The sequence below is a fragment of the Rhinolophus ferrumequinum genome, chromosome 8 (genome assembly GCF_004115265.2).
Source record: "Rhinolophus ferrumequinum isolate MPI-CBG mRhiFer1 chromosome 8, mRhiFer1_v1.p, whole genome shotgun sequence".
Taxonomy (NCBI): Eukaryota; Metazoa; Chordata; class Mammalia; order Chiroptera; family Rhinolophidae; genus Rhinolophus; species Rhinolophus ferrumequinum.
In genome coordinates this window covers 39,559,920-39,580,280 of record NC_046291.1, presented here as the reverse complement: position 1 = coordinate 39,580,280, position 20,361 = coordinate 39,559,920, and the positions used below count along the sequence as shown (strand labels likewise).

The following is a 20,361-nucleotide window of genomic DNA, read 5'->3' as shown; positions in this document are numbered from 1 at the left end:
TTATTCAAACCAGAAATATTCTAACAATTCATTGTAAAATTAAACATAAACTGATATCTAGATATGAGAGGCAAAGGAGTGTCAGCATCTACCGCAATCAAAACGCCAATGATGACATGCAGGAGTATTGTCATGTATGTGAAGCCCTTTGAATTCTCTGAAGCTCTATACAAATGTAAGGTGATATTGTTGTCCTTTTCAAACCTGTTTCATTATCCTTCAGTCAGTCATCTGATCTTTAAAGTCACCAAGCCCTTTCTGGCTTCCTGGCTTTGCACCTGCTCTTTCCTCTGCTGAAAAATGTTCTTTCTCATAAGTTTTCTTGCTGGCTTATCCTAACCTGCAGGTCTCGGCTAAAATGCCATCTTCTCAGAAAATCCTACTTCTAACCATCTAATCTAATGTCACACTAGTGTTTTATACTTGACGTTACTCTCTACCACATCACTCTGTTATTTCCTAAGTGTATACTGCATTTACTAGACTTGTTTATTGCTTACCTCCCCACTAAAGTCAACTATTGTTTATTAGTCCCCAGAGAAGTTCTGGGACCATAGCCTTCTTATTCACTGATTGTATCCCAAGCACCAATATAACAAAATTGGCATAGAGTATTTGTTCAGTCAATATTAGCTGAGTGAATGAATGAAAATGATTAGTTGGCTCCTTGAATTCAACAGATTACCATATTGAACTGTGCACTGCACCTGGAAGAATTCTCTTAACTACTGTAGTTTTCCTTACTATCGCCAAACTTACTCACTTAATTCCCCCACAACTCTAAGAATTTATTTATTATTCAAATTTTACCCCTTTCTTCCCAGCGGGCCTGGAGGACCAACTGCCCCTGGATCACCTCTGGGACCTCTTTTGCCTTCGTCACCTGGTGGGCCTATTGGTCCCTGGATACCATGCGGCCCCTATTAAAAAACAAAAGAGCAGTTATTAGAAAAATCCATTCAACGAGTTATAGTCAAAAGATACATTTAAGGAAGCCAGTCATAAATTTTAAGCTATATTAAACCATTTACACCCAAGGGATTATAATTCTCATTGTTATTATTTTAAACACTTAAGCATTTTGAGCTGTATACTTCTAGACATATTTATGCTTTTCTTATCATTGAAAAAAAAAAAAAAAAAAAACACGAAGCCTTACTGGTTCCCTTTTGGGCCAGCTTCTCCTTTGAAACCTGGAACTCCTGGATCACCCTAAAATACAAATATCATAAATTGTAAGAACCATGATATTTAGCTAGTCTAACCTGTTTTAAGTAACTACAGTGAATGGGCCTTGCAAAATTTCCGCAGCTGAGTCTGTATTGAATCAGCAGCATAATGTATCATTTTAAATTTTGTAAATCTTATAGAATGTGTGTGAAATTTTTATAAAATTCAGTGTAATTTGGTAGCAGTCTGTTTATTTTACAGTGGTATTCAAGAGATTATTTTTTAAATATTGTTTTTTTATCATGCATACTAGAATAATCACAATTAGTTATTACTCCAGTTTGATAATAAAAATTAGAACTACACAATGAAACTTCTATAGATAAACCTACTTAGAGTTTATTTTAAGGAAATAGACTTGTTCACCTAGAATCAAATAGTTTTATAATTGTGTTCTATTATTGAGAGTTTGACAACTTCAAGCAGAACATTTCATCTGACTCCGAAGGGTTTTAGGGTTTTGTTGTGTTCTAGAGTTTTGTGTATCTGTGTCTTCAAATACCAATTGTAGTTTAAGTCATAGGTGCCAGATTGCTAAATTGAAAACATGATAAAGTGAAATTTTGAAATATCAGCAACAGTCATGTTTTAATAAATCTGTCACCAACACTTCAAAAAGATTTATCGGCATAACCAAATCACTTGCAACAGAATCCAAATACTTGTTTTTAAGTAGTACTAGGAAAGAAAGTTTTACTTTCATATATCAAGGCAAAACACATGTAAGTACAATTTTTCAACGTGTTTCTTTCTTATGAGCTCATCATATGTTTTCCTAATAATTTTCTACAACATATGGAAACTCATTAAATATGAACAATATGTTGAAATCTCTCTTCATAAATAACTCTCAAGAAATAGTTGGTGAATCCATTTTTAGCCAATCATCATTATAAATCCCCATTAAACCTCCACATTTACCACACTGACTTGCAAATGTTTTCTATAATGTTTATTATTCAACCACTCACAACATTCTGTGAGGTCGACCATGTAGATATGACCTGATTATTTTAAATGAAAACCACAAAAATTTAACATAATGCAATAACATTTCACTTTGAATTTAAACATATAAACTGTATATTAACATTTGCTCTCACTTTACAAAAATTCCTACCTTCATTTGCCTCATTCAGATAAGTCACATTATCTACGTTTCATTGAATCTCATTAATTATATTTCTCTTGGTGTCTTAGTTCAGTTACACTAATGGTTACTAGTTGTTTTAAAAGGCATTACCGGTTGGCCGCGAATTCCTGGAGGTCCAGTGCTACCCTGTGGTCCTGGAGATCCAGGGGGCCCTGCCAAGCCAGGAGGCCCAGAGGTGCCTGGAGAGCCCTATCAGAAAGATACGAGAGTGACACGATGAGCTGAGACCTAGTGAGAAGTCTATGCAATGGCCAAAACTGTGTTTATCTGAACCTCGTGTGGCATCAATGTAGTTGCTTACCGTTGGGCCTTTGGCACCAGGAGTACCATCTGTTCCCACTGTACCCTAGGAGATATATGAAGAATTTGGGAAATATTAAGCCATATGTAGGTCAGTAGTCTCAGATGTCCACCCATCTTCCAAAAGGAGGCAGAAAATAGCACAAAAAAAGAAATCAACCACAGGGGCCCGGCTGGATGGCTCAGTTGGTTAGAGCGCCAGCTCTGAGCAATAGGGGTTGCCTGTTTGACTCCCACATGGGACACTGTGCTGCACCCTCCACAACTAGACTGAAGACAATGAGCTGCCGCTGAGCTTTCCGGAGGGGCAGCCAGATGGCTCAGTTGGTTAGAACGCGAGCTCTCAACAAGGTTACCGGTTCAATTCCACATGGGATGGTGGGCTGCATCTCTTGTAACTAAAGATTGAAAATGGCAACTGGACTTGGAGCAGGGCTGAGCCCCCCACAACTATAATTGAAGGACAATGACTTGGAGCTGATGGACCATGCAGAAGCACACTGTTCCCCAATATTCCCCAATAAAAAAAAATCTAAAAAATTTAAAAAAAAAAATCAACCACTATATCATTTAAAAAGTCACTTTCATGACCAGTTCCATAAAATAAACAAAATTTGCAGAGTTTACGAGAGAAATGTTGTTTTCTCATGAGTTGTAACACTCAGAAATTAACAGAATATATTAAAAATAGACTGCCTTGTTCTGATGTTATAAAACATGTCCAGCTTCCTGCGACACTCCTTAAACATACTAGGAACTTACAGGAAGACCTGAGAGCCAACTGGACCTGGAGGCCCAGTTTCACCTCTTTTGCCCCTGAGGACCTTCAGGGCCTCGAGCCCCAGTGGGACCTGCTTCTCCCTAAAGGGTGCAAAGGGAAATGTTAATTTAAGAAAAATATAAATGTGGTGCAGTTCAAAGTTGATTGCTTATTTGAAGGTCACATTTTACACCCAAATATTTAAAGGGGTCAAGAGTACAAATTGGTTTATAGGGGAAACGCGCCTAACCTAGCCTAAAGAGCGGACTCACTTTCCCACTCCTTCAGGTCTGGTGATGCCAGCGTCATGAAGAGCAGAGCAAGGCAACCTGAGAGCCACCCTTGTTTCAACTCAAGATAGAGGTCCACACAGTAAATACAAGTACAGGATGCACAGTTAAGTTTTAATTCAGATAAACAACAAATAATTTTATTATAAGTTTGTCCCAAGCAATATTTGGGACACATTTATACTAAAGTGTATTCTTTATTTAACTGAAATTCAAACTTAAATAGTTTTTGTATTTTATCCAACATATTATACATCTATGTAGACCAATACTACACGAACCTGGAATTTTAGAACTAAAATTGTAAGCTTTAGAGAGCTATTAGTATCAACACATATAAAATCCCTATTAAATTGCAAAGAACTGGATGTGGAAGTTGATTCTTCATTCAGAGAGCAAAGACCATGGTAGAACCTTACAGGTACAGTAGAACCCTGGCCAAAAACAAAAAACCTGGGCATTTTGTGCTGGTGTTAGTGGTAGGATAAGGAAACGATTTCGGAGAGTTTTGCTAAGTGGTTCACTTTATTTAAGCAGGTTCCAGTAGCCAACAGCCAGCACTAGAAATACCGAGGAGGAGAGGGAAATACCCAGTGAGCTGTTTTATAAACTGATTATTAGTGAAGTCTTAACTAGATGCCAAGATGGAGCCGAAACCACTTTCTGCTAAGTCACAGTCCTGGGCATTGTGAGTATTCTTTCCTTAATTCTCTAGCCAAAGCTCATATTGAGGGTGGAGGGTCTTACATGAAAAGGGAGGGGATTTTGCATATTTTTTTCAGGGTACACAGGAAGGTTGGGTCCTCCAGCCAGAGTCAGTGGCTGCAGGATTAGGACATCAGGGAGCAGAACAGAAAGGAAAAGAAAAGATTCTACCTGCCTGGGTTCAGAGTGAGTTCTCAGTGAAAGAACGGACCGATTAGTAAAAAGACTTAGGGCATCATTTTAAAGCAGCCTATCCCTGTGGCATAGAGTTTAAAGGTGGCATTAGAGCGAGCTTGAAGAATATTTGACTTGAGGACTATCACATTTCAAAGAGGATTTGAAATGTTTGAAAAGTCAGCTACAGACTTTTTTTTTTTTTTTTGGTTTGTATCAAAGTTCAACTCCAATTGAGTAGCATTACTCACAAGAAGCATTCACCTATACTGAGGGCATCCTCTGATTCAGGCACTGTACTAAGAGTTTGCATAGATTATCTCACTTGATCTTCAACAAAAGTCCATGAGAAAACAAGATTTAGAGAAGTGAGGTGGCTGCCATGACTGCAGTCATGTCTACACAGCATAATCGTGAGAGTTAATCCCATTTTCAAGATGAAAAAAATTATTGCCAGTGAGAAACTGGGTGAGAGGTAATCAAATACATCATGTAGTTTAAAATTTGGAAGTAGTGTTCTGAATTTATTGATTAATTTAGTTAATATAATCTGAAGAACCTCCTACTGTAATCCTTGAATTTATCACCCAAAGTATTGAGAAAAAGAACAAATTGTGATCCACTACAAATGTAAATCGTCCCAGCATAATACTTTAATCCATTCCCACGTGGAGAGCCAAACAGCCTCCCAGACCATTCCTTTAAATGGTTGGAGTGAAAGGCAGAAGTGGTGGAGTGGGTAGGAGTAAAAGCCAGCACTGTGCCTATGTCGTCCTCTGATTTATTTTAACCTCCTATTATTTAGAACATTCTGCTGTTTATTACTGCCAGGCACTATATCCAAGAACAGAATTTTAATTCATATTAAGCTCTTATTCTTTGCAGTTTAGAACTCTCTGCAGTTATAGACCTAATGCAACAGATTCTTTGATATTACATTTGTATGACTTTAAGTAATTCTCTTTTAGTTACATATTATATATCTGATTCTTACATTTTTAAATTTTATTTTCCTACCATAATGGACATTGAGAATACTCTAGACTCTTTTCTTAGTGGAGAGCAACTTCCATACTCTTCATTTAATGAAATGATATTCTTCACTTTGGGATTCATATAACCAAGAAATAAATATATTAACATTTTACCTTCATCCCAGGATTTCCTGGAAAGCCAGAGGAGCCAGGTATCCCAAGAGGACCCTATTAAAAGGAACCAGAAGTGATCAGACATATATTTTAGTTAATATCTAATTACGTCATCTTTTATTGTTTGACAAAATTCTGTATTTTGACACATAGAATAATCCACTCGGTAGTTTAAAATCACAAAGATAATAACATAATTTTATCACAATACCTTCCAAGATTGATATGAAATACTATGTTTCCCTGAAAATAAAACCTACCCCCAAAATAAGCCCCAGTTAAGATCATCAGCCAGACGGACACATTTAATACATTATGACGATGTTCCAGAAGATGACATGACTGTATTTGAATAAGTGTATCTTGTACATGAAAAAAAAAGACATCCCATGAACATAAGCCCTACTGTGTCTTTTGGAGCAAAAATTAATATAAGACCCAGTCTTGTTTTTGGGGAAACACAGTAGTACTAGAAGACATGTCCAGTGGTATTATACATAGTAAGATTTCCTAGTTGTAGCACATGAGATTAAGTCAATGAAAACACAAATTATGTGAAACAATTGCTTCTTGCAATTGCTTTCTTTGTGTCAACCAAGTAATAAAGATAGGTTTCAGAAAATTATGTTTTGTACCAAAATCTAGGACTGCGCTTTATAAAAATGATGCTTAAGAATAATCTATATATTTTAGAGTAATTTTTTTTTTCAGGCTGATAAGAAGTGGATATTTGTCACTATCCTACATTTCGGAAGGCACGTGTAGAGAACCATGGATTTAAAGACTAGATTTGAAGGAAATGAGTGTAAAAGAAATTCCATTCTAGGTTATTCTGGTTCTTCTTTTAAGACTATATTTTAATTCCATCAATTTTGCATTAAACATTTATTTTTTTTCCTCCTATATTTTGTTTCTTTTTTATGAGTAACAGGGGAGAGAAGAACTACGGGCGAGTAATTTCAAATCAGATTTACCCTCCTAATATTCCCCTAAACTCATCATATTTTCTCATCTATCCAGCCTATGGACCATGTTGTATTCTTGTTCATTTTATATACTAATCTTTCAAGACTTAGCTTGAAAGTTGCTACTCTTTAAGTCTTCTTTGACATCTTTCCATCACTACAGTTAGAGGTATTGTCTCTTCGATATTCCCATACCTCAAGTCGTATTCTATGTTACATCAGTTAGTACTAGCAGTATTATAATATGAATTATAATTGAATAGCAGCTACAATATGAATTGGTAAACCTCTCATCCTTGATAGACAAGTCAGTTTTCAAAGACAAGTACTTTGTGCTTATCATCTTTTTATTTCAAGTGACTGGGACACAGTAGGTGCCCTGTAAATGTTAATGAATGGAAACATGAACGAATAAATTAATGAATGAATATGCAAGTAATACAACTCACCATTGGCCCAGGTTTTCCAGGCATACCATGTGCACCTCGTTGTCCCTAATTAGGAGGAAAAAAGACAAGATAGGATAAGATTAGATTTTCTGTTTATTTGCTCATAATTTATTTCCTTTGTAAAAAATTCCTTGTTAAAACTTAAAGAATAATATGTTAACTGACAACAACTTTAACTTGATTAATAGCAATAAAAATACACATTTATACAACACGGGTATGGTAGTAATAAACACATCTATCCTTAAAGCAATAGGAAAGAAAAATCAAGACTGAAAAATGAAACTGATTAAAATTATTCTTTTCACTTGAATGTATCTATCACTTTCTATAAAATGAGCTCAAAGGCAATGAAATTTTGAACACCTCAGTCTTCTTAATAGCCAGATTAACTCAGACGAGAAATGTGTTCCTTGTAAAACAAAAGAAAACGAAACGAAACAAAACAAAACAAAAAACTACAGCACGCATGCACACAACATGCACACAAACACACAAAAGGAAATTGAGTAGTAATGCATGTTGCGGACATTACCCAGATACTCCTTCAGCCCTGAAGGAATCATTCTACCGCTGCTGGAAGTGTCATAAGCTGATGGCTTCCAGTTGAGACTCTTCCCGACAGGTTGCCTCAGCTAAAAGAAGTTAGCTCTCCCAAAGTTATACCCTTTCCATGATCAATGCACTGCTACCAAGGATTGGCCCCCATTTAAGACAAATCTGAAGAGCCATCAGAGCTCCACAGTTCCCAAGGAACTGAAGATTCATAGAGACTGAGGTGTCCATTGCAATTGTAACACCACATAATTTCTCCCTGGGACAAAGCTACTTCTTTTATACATTTCTTCACAAGTGTAGTTTCTGAAAGCACTCCCCAATAAATTTCCTGTACACAAGCCTTTGCTTTGATGCTATTTCCTGGGAAACCTGACCAAAGACTTTAGCACCATTGGTGCCAGGAGTAGTAAAAGAAAGCAGACTCTAAAATGAAATTTTTAAGCTGGATTTCTCACCAATCAGGTAGTGATAAATAGAGTATGTATCACTCCTGGCCTACTGTGGTGATGCGTAGTAAATATTATCTCCAAGGTGAACTGACAGAGGCCACAAGTACAAGGAAATGGGCCATGGGTACAACAGCTCAGGCATTAGAGAAGGTTAAGGGGAAATAGCAATTATAAAGTTGATGGAATTGCGTGGGTCTTGTTGAGGGAATCCACTGGAGAAAGACAGTGAAAGGCTAATAGTAACCATCAATATAAGGCTCCTTGGCAGCATTTAAAAATATTGTCATCTTTTACAACCAGAGGGAAGAAAAATTGAAGGTAAGGCCCAGGACTTAATGATCAAGGTTTAAAAGCTCTTGAGAAGTTTGAATTCGAAAACATAAAAGTCTGCTATGCCATGGTCAGGGACCTTGATGGGAAGATGCGGGGGACCTTGACTTTTAGGCCTGGGCTATCTTAAGAACTTCAAAATCTCAGATACCCTGAAGTGCATGGGCCTGTATAATGGCCGATTCCCACCATTGACTGTTTATGCTTCTTTCTTGCCTAGAGATGAGACAGAAGCCTCTACTTTTTCACAAAACACATGCCACCACTGCTACCACCTGCCCCTCTCCCCAGCCACCAGACCAATAACTATCATAAAATCAAAATAACTGGGTTGAGGAATTTCTGTTTCTCATAAAAGAGAGAAGAAACTATATACCAAAGGAGCTGCAAGTTCTATACACCATGTAGAGGCAGGATCCAAGAGAGAATGTATGAGATGAGGTCCTAAAGGTGCTGGATCGAAAGGGACAAAATATGAAGTTGGAGAACTTTAATGATATGGATGTACTCTTCCATGATACACATTTAACACCCTGATAAAGACCCTGGGAGATGGCGTCAACATGGGAGGTGGTTCTTGCCGAGCAATGGCCCACACTAAGTGAGTCAGAAAAGCCACAACCGCTTTGGCAGATGGTAGAAGAAAACACAGAGAAGTAAACATACTAGATTGGATATATTATGTTAGGCTGGATAAGGCGACAGCTGATTATATTCCACAACATTCTCTACACTTCCAGAGGACACTCTGCTTGCCAAAGTGATCAGGAATGGCCCCGTGAAAGGGTCTCGCTTTTCCCAAACCAGGGCCCTAACTTTGGTGCCATTGAGAAGCCCCAAGGTGGTTATCTTCTGTGAGATAATAGTAGGGGATGCTGTAAACATGAGATTCCTATACTAATGGGGATGATAGGATCTCAAAATAATAGAGGCGAGGTAGTAACCCTTAATTGTCAAAAGCAAAGTGACTGCAATATAATGAACAGCAAGTTTGAAATATTAGCAAGTGTAGCCTGACCTTTAGAGAGCTATGAAGAGACTTAATAACATATGCAACCCTCCTTCTCGCCCCCTCCCCGCTACACAACACAACACACACACACACACACACACACACACACACACACACACTCCCCTAGGTTCAAGGTACATGGGCAAACAGCAAGGATATTTCTCAAAATGTCATTTAAAATAGATTGAGGGCAGATGATCAAGTGACTCAAATCTTTAAAAGGGTGTATTCATAGTACTTACCTTTTAGGATTGTGATAAATATAAAGATGTTTGGAAGAATGCGAACTGTATAATAAGTGCTTGATAAATGTTACCTATTATTCTAATATTATTACTATTCCAAAGTCTATGTTTTTCCATGGATTATATTCCATGCTGCTCTATGTTTTCATTATTTTCTTAATTTCTGTAGTAAGATAAAGAGGTAACAAATGTAGTCTGGTTATATAAGATGTTAACAGGAAGAGAAGTTAAGGGAAGGGTACATGGGAACTCTTTATACTATCTTTGCAACTTCTCTGCAAACCTAAGTTTATTTCAAAAGAAAAACAAAAAAAAATTAAGAGGTAGGCAACAAGTACTGTTACTCTCATTTAAAAGGTATATTCAGTAGCGCATTTGAGAGAGTTAAGACACATACTTACAGGAGCACCCTGTGGCCCAAGTCTCCCTCTCTCTCCTGGCATTCCTCTTGGACCCTGGGGATGAGAGAAAGAAAATATCTCTTGAAACATCTTATTTTAACTCTAGGGTAGTTTGATTATGCTACTCAATCCAACTGAGACTCAACATTATTGGCCACTAAGAGATAGCATTTCTTTGAGGCAATTTTGGGTTTAAAAACCTCTCCACCTGCAGAGATATGTAACCTACCACCTCTTACCTAAACAGATTTCACTTAATCTAGCTTTAATGGGGCTGAATCTACAAGAATTCTGATTTGATCACTGAGTACAGAAAAACTAAATAAATAAGGACACTCACAGTTAAGAAATACAATGAAATGCAGGAAGACTTTTCTATTTAAAGGATGTAATTCTTATAGTGTGCTTGCCTGTCAGCTGGTAATCAAAATTATTTCGCCAGCTAACATGTTTTCTGTGTCTTTTTTTCATTTAAACATTCTCTTAATATCATCTAAAAAGCAAAGAAATAACAAAGAATTAAATTAATACATACCATAGGACCCATGGCGCCCATGGGACCAGTAGGGCCAGCCTCACCCTAAAGCAAAAATGAGATCACATTACAATATGAGAAACCTATAACTGATATTGACATCATCTTGTTCCATGTGTGTATCATTCTCAAGGCATATTTTCAAAATGTACATTTGAAAGGCACCCTTTCAATGAAGGACCTCAAAAGTCTATTATATCACCTTTTTTTTCAAAATGCAATGAAATTTTGTTTCTAAAGAAATAATTCTGAAATAAAACTGAGGATTTAAATAACATTGATGGAACTATCACACCTAGACACACTAATGAGTATCAAAAAAGTAATTATTTGTCCATTGCGATAATACATTAGGTCAAGTAAAACTTTACAAAGCTAAAATTGACTGTAATATTCCTTTAAGTTCTATTATGTGAAGCATAGAAATAACAATTGTAAAGCCAAATGCTTTTCCACATATGTATCTCATGATACTTCCCACTAAAAAGCACTCTGTACTTCCTCAATGTTCTCTTTCCCTCTGAAACATAAATAAATTTTTGGAAGAAACAGTGGCCCGAAAGGACCTGGATTTAAAATGGCACTAAATAATGGGGCCAATGAAGCATTTAAACCTCTGATATTTTTGAAGAAGGAAAAGGAATGAATGTTTTAGAAGGTGAATTCATAGTGCTGTATGTCATAAACACAACGTGCATCCTATATTGGCAGAAACCCAGTGGCACGGTGGCTATTCTTGGTGGCAAAGTTAGATCACATCATGTATACTGGTAAAACTATTACCACTCATCTATGAAAAATTACATTTATGTATTTCACTAATCGTTTTCTTATACTCCTCTTTCCTTCAGAATTATTTAAGGTGGTTCTGAAATAAATTATAGGCACTTGAAACACAACCAAAATGCTCTAGGAATGTTATACTGAGGTACTATACAATTACCTTGGAACCAGTGGCTCCAACTTCACCTTTAGGGCCTTCAAGACCTTTGTGTCCCTGAGAAGAAAAATATAAATTTGTATGTTACTGCTTTTTGGATTCTCAGACGCATAAAGGAAGAACCAAAACTAAGCTTACTGAAAGTACCTTATGAAAACAAATCTCACGTTAAAGTTGTTACTCAAACTGTTCCCAAGTTCTCAACCTTTTTGAAAGTCTACTCAAAGAAAAGAACTCAAAATATACTTTATAGAACAAATAAAAATCAAAGGAAATGTTAAAAAAGCGTTGTGATTTTAGCATCCACAGATGACTACTGCAATCAAAGCCATTAAGTACAACTGACGAATGGCTCTGGAAATATTTTGAAGGTGCTGCACCCAGACCCTGCTCAGTAAGCCACAGTATCTGAAAGGATTACTAAGTATTGAACTTACTCGGTGACCCTTCAGGCCTGGAAGACCGGGAGCCCCAGGAAATCCTCGTGCTCCCTTGGAGAAAGGAAAAAAAACATGAAAGGCATTTCAGAGTCATTAATAAGAATAGGAAATTACTTAATATACTTTTTTTCCCCAGAAAGTATCTGTTACATAATTTTTCACCAACAAAGCAAAGGACAAAAAGGAGCAGTACACATTTATATATGAAAATACATCTAGTTGATCAAAAATTAGCAAGGCAAATACTTGTTAGGAATGGAAGCATGACTTACCCAGATATGGATTAATGTCAGGTATTGATTTGATGACATTTTCAAATTATGTCACTGTATGATAATTAGTAACAAAAAACACTAAAAAACCAATTTTATTTTCTCTGAGGAAATAATAGGAGTGAATTCAGTGTCTGACTCAACGAGGTCAAGGTATAGGAAAAAATCAGAAGAGGAACTTAAAGAAAACAACGCATTTTTTCCTTTATATTGTGCTTAATTTGTGGTAAAGAAATGCATTTGTAGCAAACCAAAGTGTTTTATATTCTCTGAACTTCTAAATATTGGCAGTAGAAAATGATTAGGAAGACTATATTAAAATGAATAAATAGATAATTTTTTAAAGTTAAATGTTCAGGAGAAGCTTGTGGATTTGTTTGTTTAAAAAAATTAACTAAGGAAATGAAATCTCCGACAGAAGGAAGAGGCAACAAATACAGAGAGAATGGGTTGGTTCCTTGACTCAGTAATTTCTTAATTTCTGTTAATTTTATGCATCATTCATCTAAGCGTATTGAATAATAAAAGGGTGTAGAAATCAAACACAAAGTCAAATGCAAATGGTACAACTATTTTGAAATGATGCTTAAACCGTTTTCCTCTTACCCTCTTAAAATAGATAAGGACCCAGTGACGTAATTATTCACTTATTCTCATTGCCTACCTTAAAGTAGGCTTTAATTTGAATGCCATTACTACTGCCACCAGCAGACTGAGCATTTGATAGCATACATTGATGCCATTAAATATTATCAGTCATTATCATTAATCTGCATATCCCTGGCACGTAGCCTTATGCCTAACTAGTGGGCATCCAATGAATAATTATTGAGTAAACAATTGAATGAAGAAATGGTTTACTATTTCTTTTTAAACTCATAGACTTTTCCCAAACCTTTCTTAAGGAACTTCTCTTGTGCTAGCACAACCTTACACAGATGGCAAAACCCATCTATTCTGCATTACCACAGCCTTCATTTACTATTAATGAAATTAATGAATAAGTAACTCAAAAAATGGACTTCATCTGAGAAAAACAAAGCAATAATTCCTCTGGGATGGCTTGCAGGGAAAGTGTTTCTGTAGCATTTTCTGGGTGGGGGTTATCACAGTAAGTGCACATCAAACTATTGCCCTCTGAACAAATAAAGTTCCACTAATTCTTCTGTTTACACAGCAGTGCTTAGGAATTCTTTCACTTCAAAAACTCCCTTTAAGGTTTTCCATAGGAATGCTCCTGTTGACTGAGATTTTTCTCCCCTCCATTCTGAGCAAGAAAGAAACTCAGTACACATCCATCTAAGCCAATAGGGGAATTACTGAGCTATGTTATTTAAAATAATTAGTTAACTTTTGAGTTTTTGTGGTCTGCAAGGGAATTCTCATGTGATTACATATCTCTAATAAAACAAGAAAGTGAACCAGATGGACTACTGCTCATAAAACTCTCTCATTCTGCTGAGCCGAGACTGTCATCGCAGCCCAGTCACAGGTCGTTGCACTGCACTTGCAGAGTGCATCTGTGACATGCTGGCAGGGCACGTTTCCTCCCCGTGGAGGGTCCCACGCTGTGAATGTGCAAGAGTGCAGCAGGACAGGAGGTTCAAGCCTGGACTGGTCGACACGAACATCTGTGCTAATGACAACCGTATGCCTGTGTCTGCACTGCCTTTCCAGCATGGGGGAGGAAAGGACAGTGAGAGAGAGCAGGGAGTGGAGAATTGCTTTTATATTTGAAACTAAATAATCCGTAGAGCGCTGTAAATTCCCTTAAAAGATTAGCATCCATTTGTTTAAAAAAATCCTAGCATTGAACCTCATCAATTTTCAGAAAGTAAATGGCGAGGACTCCAGGACTCTTGGATGTATTGAGTGGTAGAAACATTTGGAAATTATAGGTCATATAAACAAGTAGGGGGCCAAATCAGTTGAGAGGATGTTGGATAAGGAGAAACTTTAAGAGCAGGAATGTTAGAGGGTTTTTGCTTGCTTATCATTCTCTAATTTTCCTCACTGCCCTTGTCGCACATCCTAGGGGAGGGTCTATCAAAGTAATGTGAGTGAGGACAGAAAGGTGGGTTTGGAAAGTAGCCAAGTGGCCGCGGTCCTGAACTCTGGTGGAATGGCTTGCCAAGGACCTTCCCTGTAGTGAGCCAAGGGGGAAGAAAACAGCTGTGTTAGGAGCGCTGGTATTCAGTGTATCTTGTCATAAGACTTTTAGGACCCAGAACATCAGTTGAAAATTTCAGCCAACATCAGGGTTTGGGGAGCAGCCAAAAAGGCATCCTGAGCACAATTTAAAAACCAAGTCAGTAACTGCTCCTTTCAAGTTGTTGTTTTCGACATGTGAACAGCACAAAATAAAAATATCGAAAAATAAAAATTGATAAATGGGATTGAGATGTAAAACGTAGGTAGGTCAGGCTGGTGACTTATCTGAAAATTTGATATTCAGTTTGATATTCAGAGACAATCCATATTAGGTTATAACATAAGTTTCTGCTTTAGGAGGGTCATTCATTTGTTGTAATGTAAAGCGGGGCATTGGAATGAGCTGTCACCCTGGCAAAATGTCTTGTTCCACAATGACAGAAAGGAATATATCTTGGTGATAGAGTCTAACGCACAGGCAGGCAATGTAATTGTAAGTTAATTTTAATGTTCTTTAGTTTTTGAAGCTCGTCTTTATGTCGTATTGATAAATATTAATACTTACCGGAGATCCTGAGAATCCCACTTCACCGGGATTTCCATTTCTACCAGGTTCACCCTTTATGGAAAAAAAAAAAAACAAGGAAGCAAAGGAGGATTAAAATGTTCTCTTCTGAGACTAGATGACAAATCAACTGCAGATAAAAAGTCTTCTTTAGAAAGCTCATTTCCAATACTCTAAACACTGTAAAAACACTGAGCTCTATTTCTGATGGCAATCCATTCTAGCAAGTCACTTTGTGAAGGTTTCGTTAATTTATCCAGAAGGAAAAATGAATATAAATTATACTGGTTTGACTTAGCTCAGCATTTTATCAACATCAAAATTTACACATACATATATATGCTATGAAATTCTATATTAACATACGGCACTGAATTAAACAGTGCTTCTTGAAACACTGCTTGCCGTTTTTTTTTCTTGTCATAAGAAAATATTAAGAACTACCAGAGATATTTTCTTTATGGTCAAATTCAATGTATCTGCTTAAAGAAATCACAGTACACATAAAGAGAAAATATTTACTTAGTTTAGTATCACACAGAAATTGACTGACCTACCCATGATTTTACCCTCAACTTTGGGACACCTAATAAAAGAATCCAGAAAGGCCAATCTGTTGTTGGACCCTGTTCTTGGATCGCATGTTCTTAAGGTTAAAATCTGAAGTTGAGTCTTAACTTTAATTAAAAATCCAACTGAAGACATGACTTTTTCAACATCAGAGAACAATACTGACACTACCTTACTAACACATTTTGAAAAATCATTTAATGAAGTCCTCATAATGATGTTTTGCTATCAGAGTAATGTATTTTTCCTTAAGATCAGTTCAGAGAGTCCACCAGCAAAGGCTGCAGCTATTGTGACAACAATTCTAGTATCTCATGGAGAAATCATAATGGAAAACCTGAGGAAAGCAAGGAAAGAGACAGTACCTAATAATATAATATCATTAAAATGAAGAGCACATCTAGATTTTGTAAAATTCCCTTTTGAGTTCTCCAATTTTGATTGACTTTAATAATGGAAGCCCGAAATGGGGGAAATGAAATGGGAATTAATGAATAATATTCATGTTGACACTGTAGCTTCTTCTTAGCCTCTTTTAAAATTTCAAAGGAAAATGAAGAAAGGCAGCTTACATCTTCACCAGGTTTTCCAGGAGGGCCCTCTGGTCCACGTGCACCAATTGGACCCTAATAAAACAAAACAAAACAAAATGAAAGAAAAAAAATATATTTACCTACATTTACCTATACCTACCCATGGTTTAATCAAAAATATTGTTGAGACAAGTGAAAAAATAAGAGAAAACAACTTTACTAGTATTGTGAATTTTATGTGTATCACTCAGATCATGTATTGAACAGGAAAGAGTTTAATTTCACAAATGCATATATCAGCACTGTCTGCTGACCATATTCAAATTCTCTGAATTTAAATACGCTGCCACCAGAAACACAACTTAAGCACAGTGCATAATACAGGGCCCCTGAACTGGGCTGTAATTTCTTGCTACATTAGTAAGGAGCTGGTCAAATAAATCATTCAGGACACCATTACAATAGTGGACCCATATTTAACTGGGTCTACATGCTTACTTGACATTTACCATTGGTCCAGGTTCACCAGGTTCACCAGGAGGTCCTGCAGGGCCAATACCACCCTAAATTTGAGAACAAATTGTATATATACAAATTATATGTATAAACCACAAGAAAACAGAATAGTAAATCCTAAATTCTCTGAAGTATGGTGCACTTGTCCAAGCTTCTGGCTCCACCACTCTCTAGCTATGTGATTTCAGATCAGTTATTTACTCTCTATACTTCAGTTTCCCAGGCTGCAAAATGAAAATAATGTTGTACCTCCTTCATTAGGCTTTTATAGCTCTTTAGGTAACGAATGCATATTAAGAACCTAGAATAGTGCTGGCACAGAATTTTCAACCAATGGCAGTTATCCCCATGATCATTTTCTCTTCCTCCACCTCCTGCTTCTTCTACAAGAACTATACTTTCTATTCCTACCATTTAGGAAGCGCTATATTCTTTTTAAAGATCCCACGAAGTGATCACCTTGACTATTATATCTAATAATGCCACACAGTAATGACCTTCTATGATCTGATTTCATAGCCTCAGAGTTGGCACATAACCAACTATGAGAATTTTCATCATGATATGACATAAAAGTTCATTGTATTAGAAGTCAATTACATAAAGAATCCAGACAATAAAAGTTTAGCCCCATGAAGAAACTCTGAAAAACTCACTTTTCTGAGTGAAAATTAATTGAATAAAACCCATTCTAAGTGAACATTACAATATGCAATTGAAAGACCAGTCAAAAGCAGCTATTTCACAGAGACGTTTTTTGCTACAGTATGTAATTTAATTATAAATGACTTACTTGCTGCCCTTGTAAACCTTGAGGTCCTCTTGGGCCAACAGGACCCTGAAAGGCAAATGGTTCATGACAATTAGATCGAACATTTTAAAAATCTTGAATCAGCTTTAGAATCTGGAAAAGTGGAGCTCTGACAGTAGGAGACGATCACATTCTCCATCTGTATTCATCTGGAATGCAGTCAAATTCAAGAAGATTAAAGCTAGGACAACATTTGGGATGATCTTACACACATCCTCAATGTCATAAAGAGAAATAAAGAATATGCCTGCACACACCCAATGTCTTTGGAACGAGAATACTTGCATGCTTAAGGGATGGTTCTGTTAAACCAGAACACCTGACAAAAGAAAACTCTTGGTAGGCATAAAGGAGTTATTGAATTGTCTGTTTAATTCTTCAGTTTCAGAGCAGATAATTCTTATAATGAGCAAGTTGAATTAAAGGCTCATGAAACCACCAATAATAATGACTGGATTATTTTAAATGTAAGTACAAAATTATCCAGGGAACTGAATTTTACAGATTCTTTCTTTCTTTCATAATATACACTTAAAATATCCACACAGGCTTTCCTCATTTAAACATGAAAAGATTACACTGAGACATAACGAAAGGAAGAAAAGGAAAATGCGATTTAAAAAATTTGTTAATTTATGTCTACACAAGTTTTTAAATGTCACACTTTAAAAAGTGAAATCAATTAAATCAAAATCAGGTTTGTTCTTAAGGCAAAAGTTTAAATTTTTGTTTGGAATTGATCCAATTTTTAGGGTAAGGAAATAAAAGCTTCAGTAACAAAATAACTACATGTGTAATTTGAACTTCAAATGGATGAAAACTCATATATTTCAGAAAACTATCCCAAGATAATCATCGAATGAGACCATATTGCTAGTGACTTAAAATATACAAACAATGTTTACGTTACTCGTACTACTGGCCTGGAGGATAGGTGGAAGGGGTAGTTATCTAGGCGGTCTGAGTTCATGCGTCTTCTTCCCTGAAATTCCATTAATTTGGGATGCTTCTGAATTATGTTACGAGCAAAAATGTATGGGAGAGTTGGTTTGAAAAGTGTTAATACATTCAGTGAGATTGTATTGTTCCAAAAACCCTGTTTAAAATACTTCCCCAGAGAAAAATGGGAAACTTTCTTGCTATTGAAGAAATTCAAAAGAGGATGGGACCAGTCAAGAGGCCAGTGAGGAACTTCAAAGTTGTTGGCATAGGCGGTGAGAGAATATGAAGACAACTAGAAAAAGATGAAAACAAAACTGGCAAAACTTGCCATTTCAAAATTTTACCAAATCACTATTTCTAACAACACAATAAACAGTTGCTTTATTTATCTAAAAAAAGCACACATTTTGATATGGTGCTGGTGGTTATGTTTCAAAATTCTCTATTTTCTTCAAATAATAAGTGAAATATACAAATAGCCCTTTATTAATGTCAACAAACAATTTGCACAGTTATGAGTGGAACACCACAGGGTTTGTAACTGGTACATACCGGGGTTTGAGAAATAAATTGAATGAGTGAATGGATGTCTATGTTTTAAAAGACACATATTGCTTAACTAGCTAACTCAATCTTCTCTTTTTATAATTTTTTTCCACAGGTACTTCAATTATCAGTAAGATTTGCACTTACCACAGAGCCAGGCATCAGTCCTACTTGACTCCCAAGTCCAGATTTTTCATCCAACCCGGCCATTTGAGCTGAAAATGGCTGTAAAAGCAATGTGTTGACATTATTTTCACAGTAAAAGGCATATATCAAAATACTTATTAAATTGAGAAATGTATGCACATTCTCTGGGATTCTTTAGAATGGCTCGTCTGAGAATCATTTTTTTTTTTTCTGAGAATCATTTTAAACTTTTGACTTTAAAGCAAGGAAAAAGCTTCAAGTTGTTTTTCATTGTATGTCTTTTTGATTGAACAATCTTCCTCAGAGTATTTTATAACTATGCTGCTTCAGAATAACTATCGCAATGGGCAAAATGTCTGATGCTTGACAAAGTATGAATTATTCTGTTAAGTGCTTAGCCAGTTTAATCAATTTCAGGTGTAAATCTCTTTAACTGATTTCTTTCCCTGCTTAGAGCATGACAAACATCTGAACATAGCCTAACAGATGCTTTTAAAACAGTTGTCCTAAAGATTCCAGATTCCATTTCAGATTATTTTACTTAGATTCTTCTTTCTTTGTTAATGGCCAATAAGCTTTAAACTGTATTTATGTAAGTTAATAAAAATTTAATAATCCTTTTAATGCATCCCCTGAATGTTCCAAGAATTGGCAACAGTTTTACCTATTCTCTTTCACATCTAAAATACTCTGGAAACCGAAGTGACCAAAATTGTCAATAGACATTCCAGGAGTTCTATTAATTTCCAGATTTTTTGTGGGAAAAGAATGTGTATATCACTTAAAAAAATAAATTGGCAATTCTTTCTACCATCAGTTGAAAAATGTATGAACTGTGATTAAAAAAAAAAGAGAGAGAAAGAGAGAGAGAAAGAAAAATGTGTTTCAGGGCTCCAAATTTTTCCCTTGCTATGCTATGCAATCTACTCATAAATCCCTATCATGCCACTAAGAATTCAAAGAGGTGGGTACAGACATTTTGTTTTATTTTACTTCCGGTAGGAAACTAAAATTTGGGAAATAATGAAATAGCATTTTTAGCATCAACTCAGTGGCCCTTTCGCATACACCATCACAGATGTGTCTTCCTCCCTTGGTGTGGAGGTCATAACAGAGATGTCATCAGCATTCTGAACCTAGAGAACAGCAAAAGGATAGCGACACATCTCTCTTTTCATTTCATAGTGGGGACAGTGTTAGTGGTCCTTTAGAATCAACAGAAAG

The 20,361-nt window shown here is 36.2% G+C and overlaps 1 protein-coding gene across 1 annotated transcript in view; it reads right to left on the bottom strand.

Moving 5' to 3' along the window:
• Window positions 1-20,361, bottom strand: part of COL5A2 (collagen type V alpha 2 chain) — a 134,669-nt gene that overhangs the window by 32,557 nt on the left and 81,751 nt on the right. The window contains 18 exon segments of the mRNA XM_033112503.1: window positions 780-920; window positions 1,150-1,212; window positions 2,474-2,572; window positions 2,685-2,729; window positions 3,446-3,456; window positions 3,459-3,492; window positions 3,494-3,544; window positions 5,761-5,814; window positions 7,175-7,219; window positions 10,170-10,223; window positions 10,705-10,749; window positions 11,648-11,701; window positions 12,082-12,135; window positions 15,073-15,126; window positions 16,215-16,268; window positions 16,685-16,738; window positions 17,485-17,529; window positions 19,138-19,215. Coding sequence (XP_032968394.1) covers window positions 780-920; window positions 1,150-1,212; window positions 2,474-2,572; window positions 2,685-2,729; window positions 3,446-3,456; window positions 3,459-3,492; window positions 3,494-3,544; window positions 5,761-5,814; window positions 7,175-7,219; window positions 10,170-10,223; window positions 10,705-10,749; window positions 11,648-11,701; window positions 12,082-12,135; window positions 15,073-15,126; window positions 16,215-16,268; window positions 16,685-16,738; window positions 17,485-17,529; window positions 19,138-19,215 — 1,035 coding nt within the window.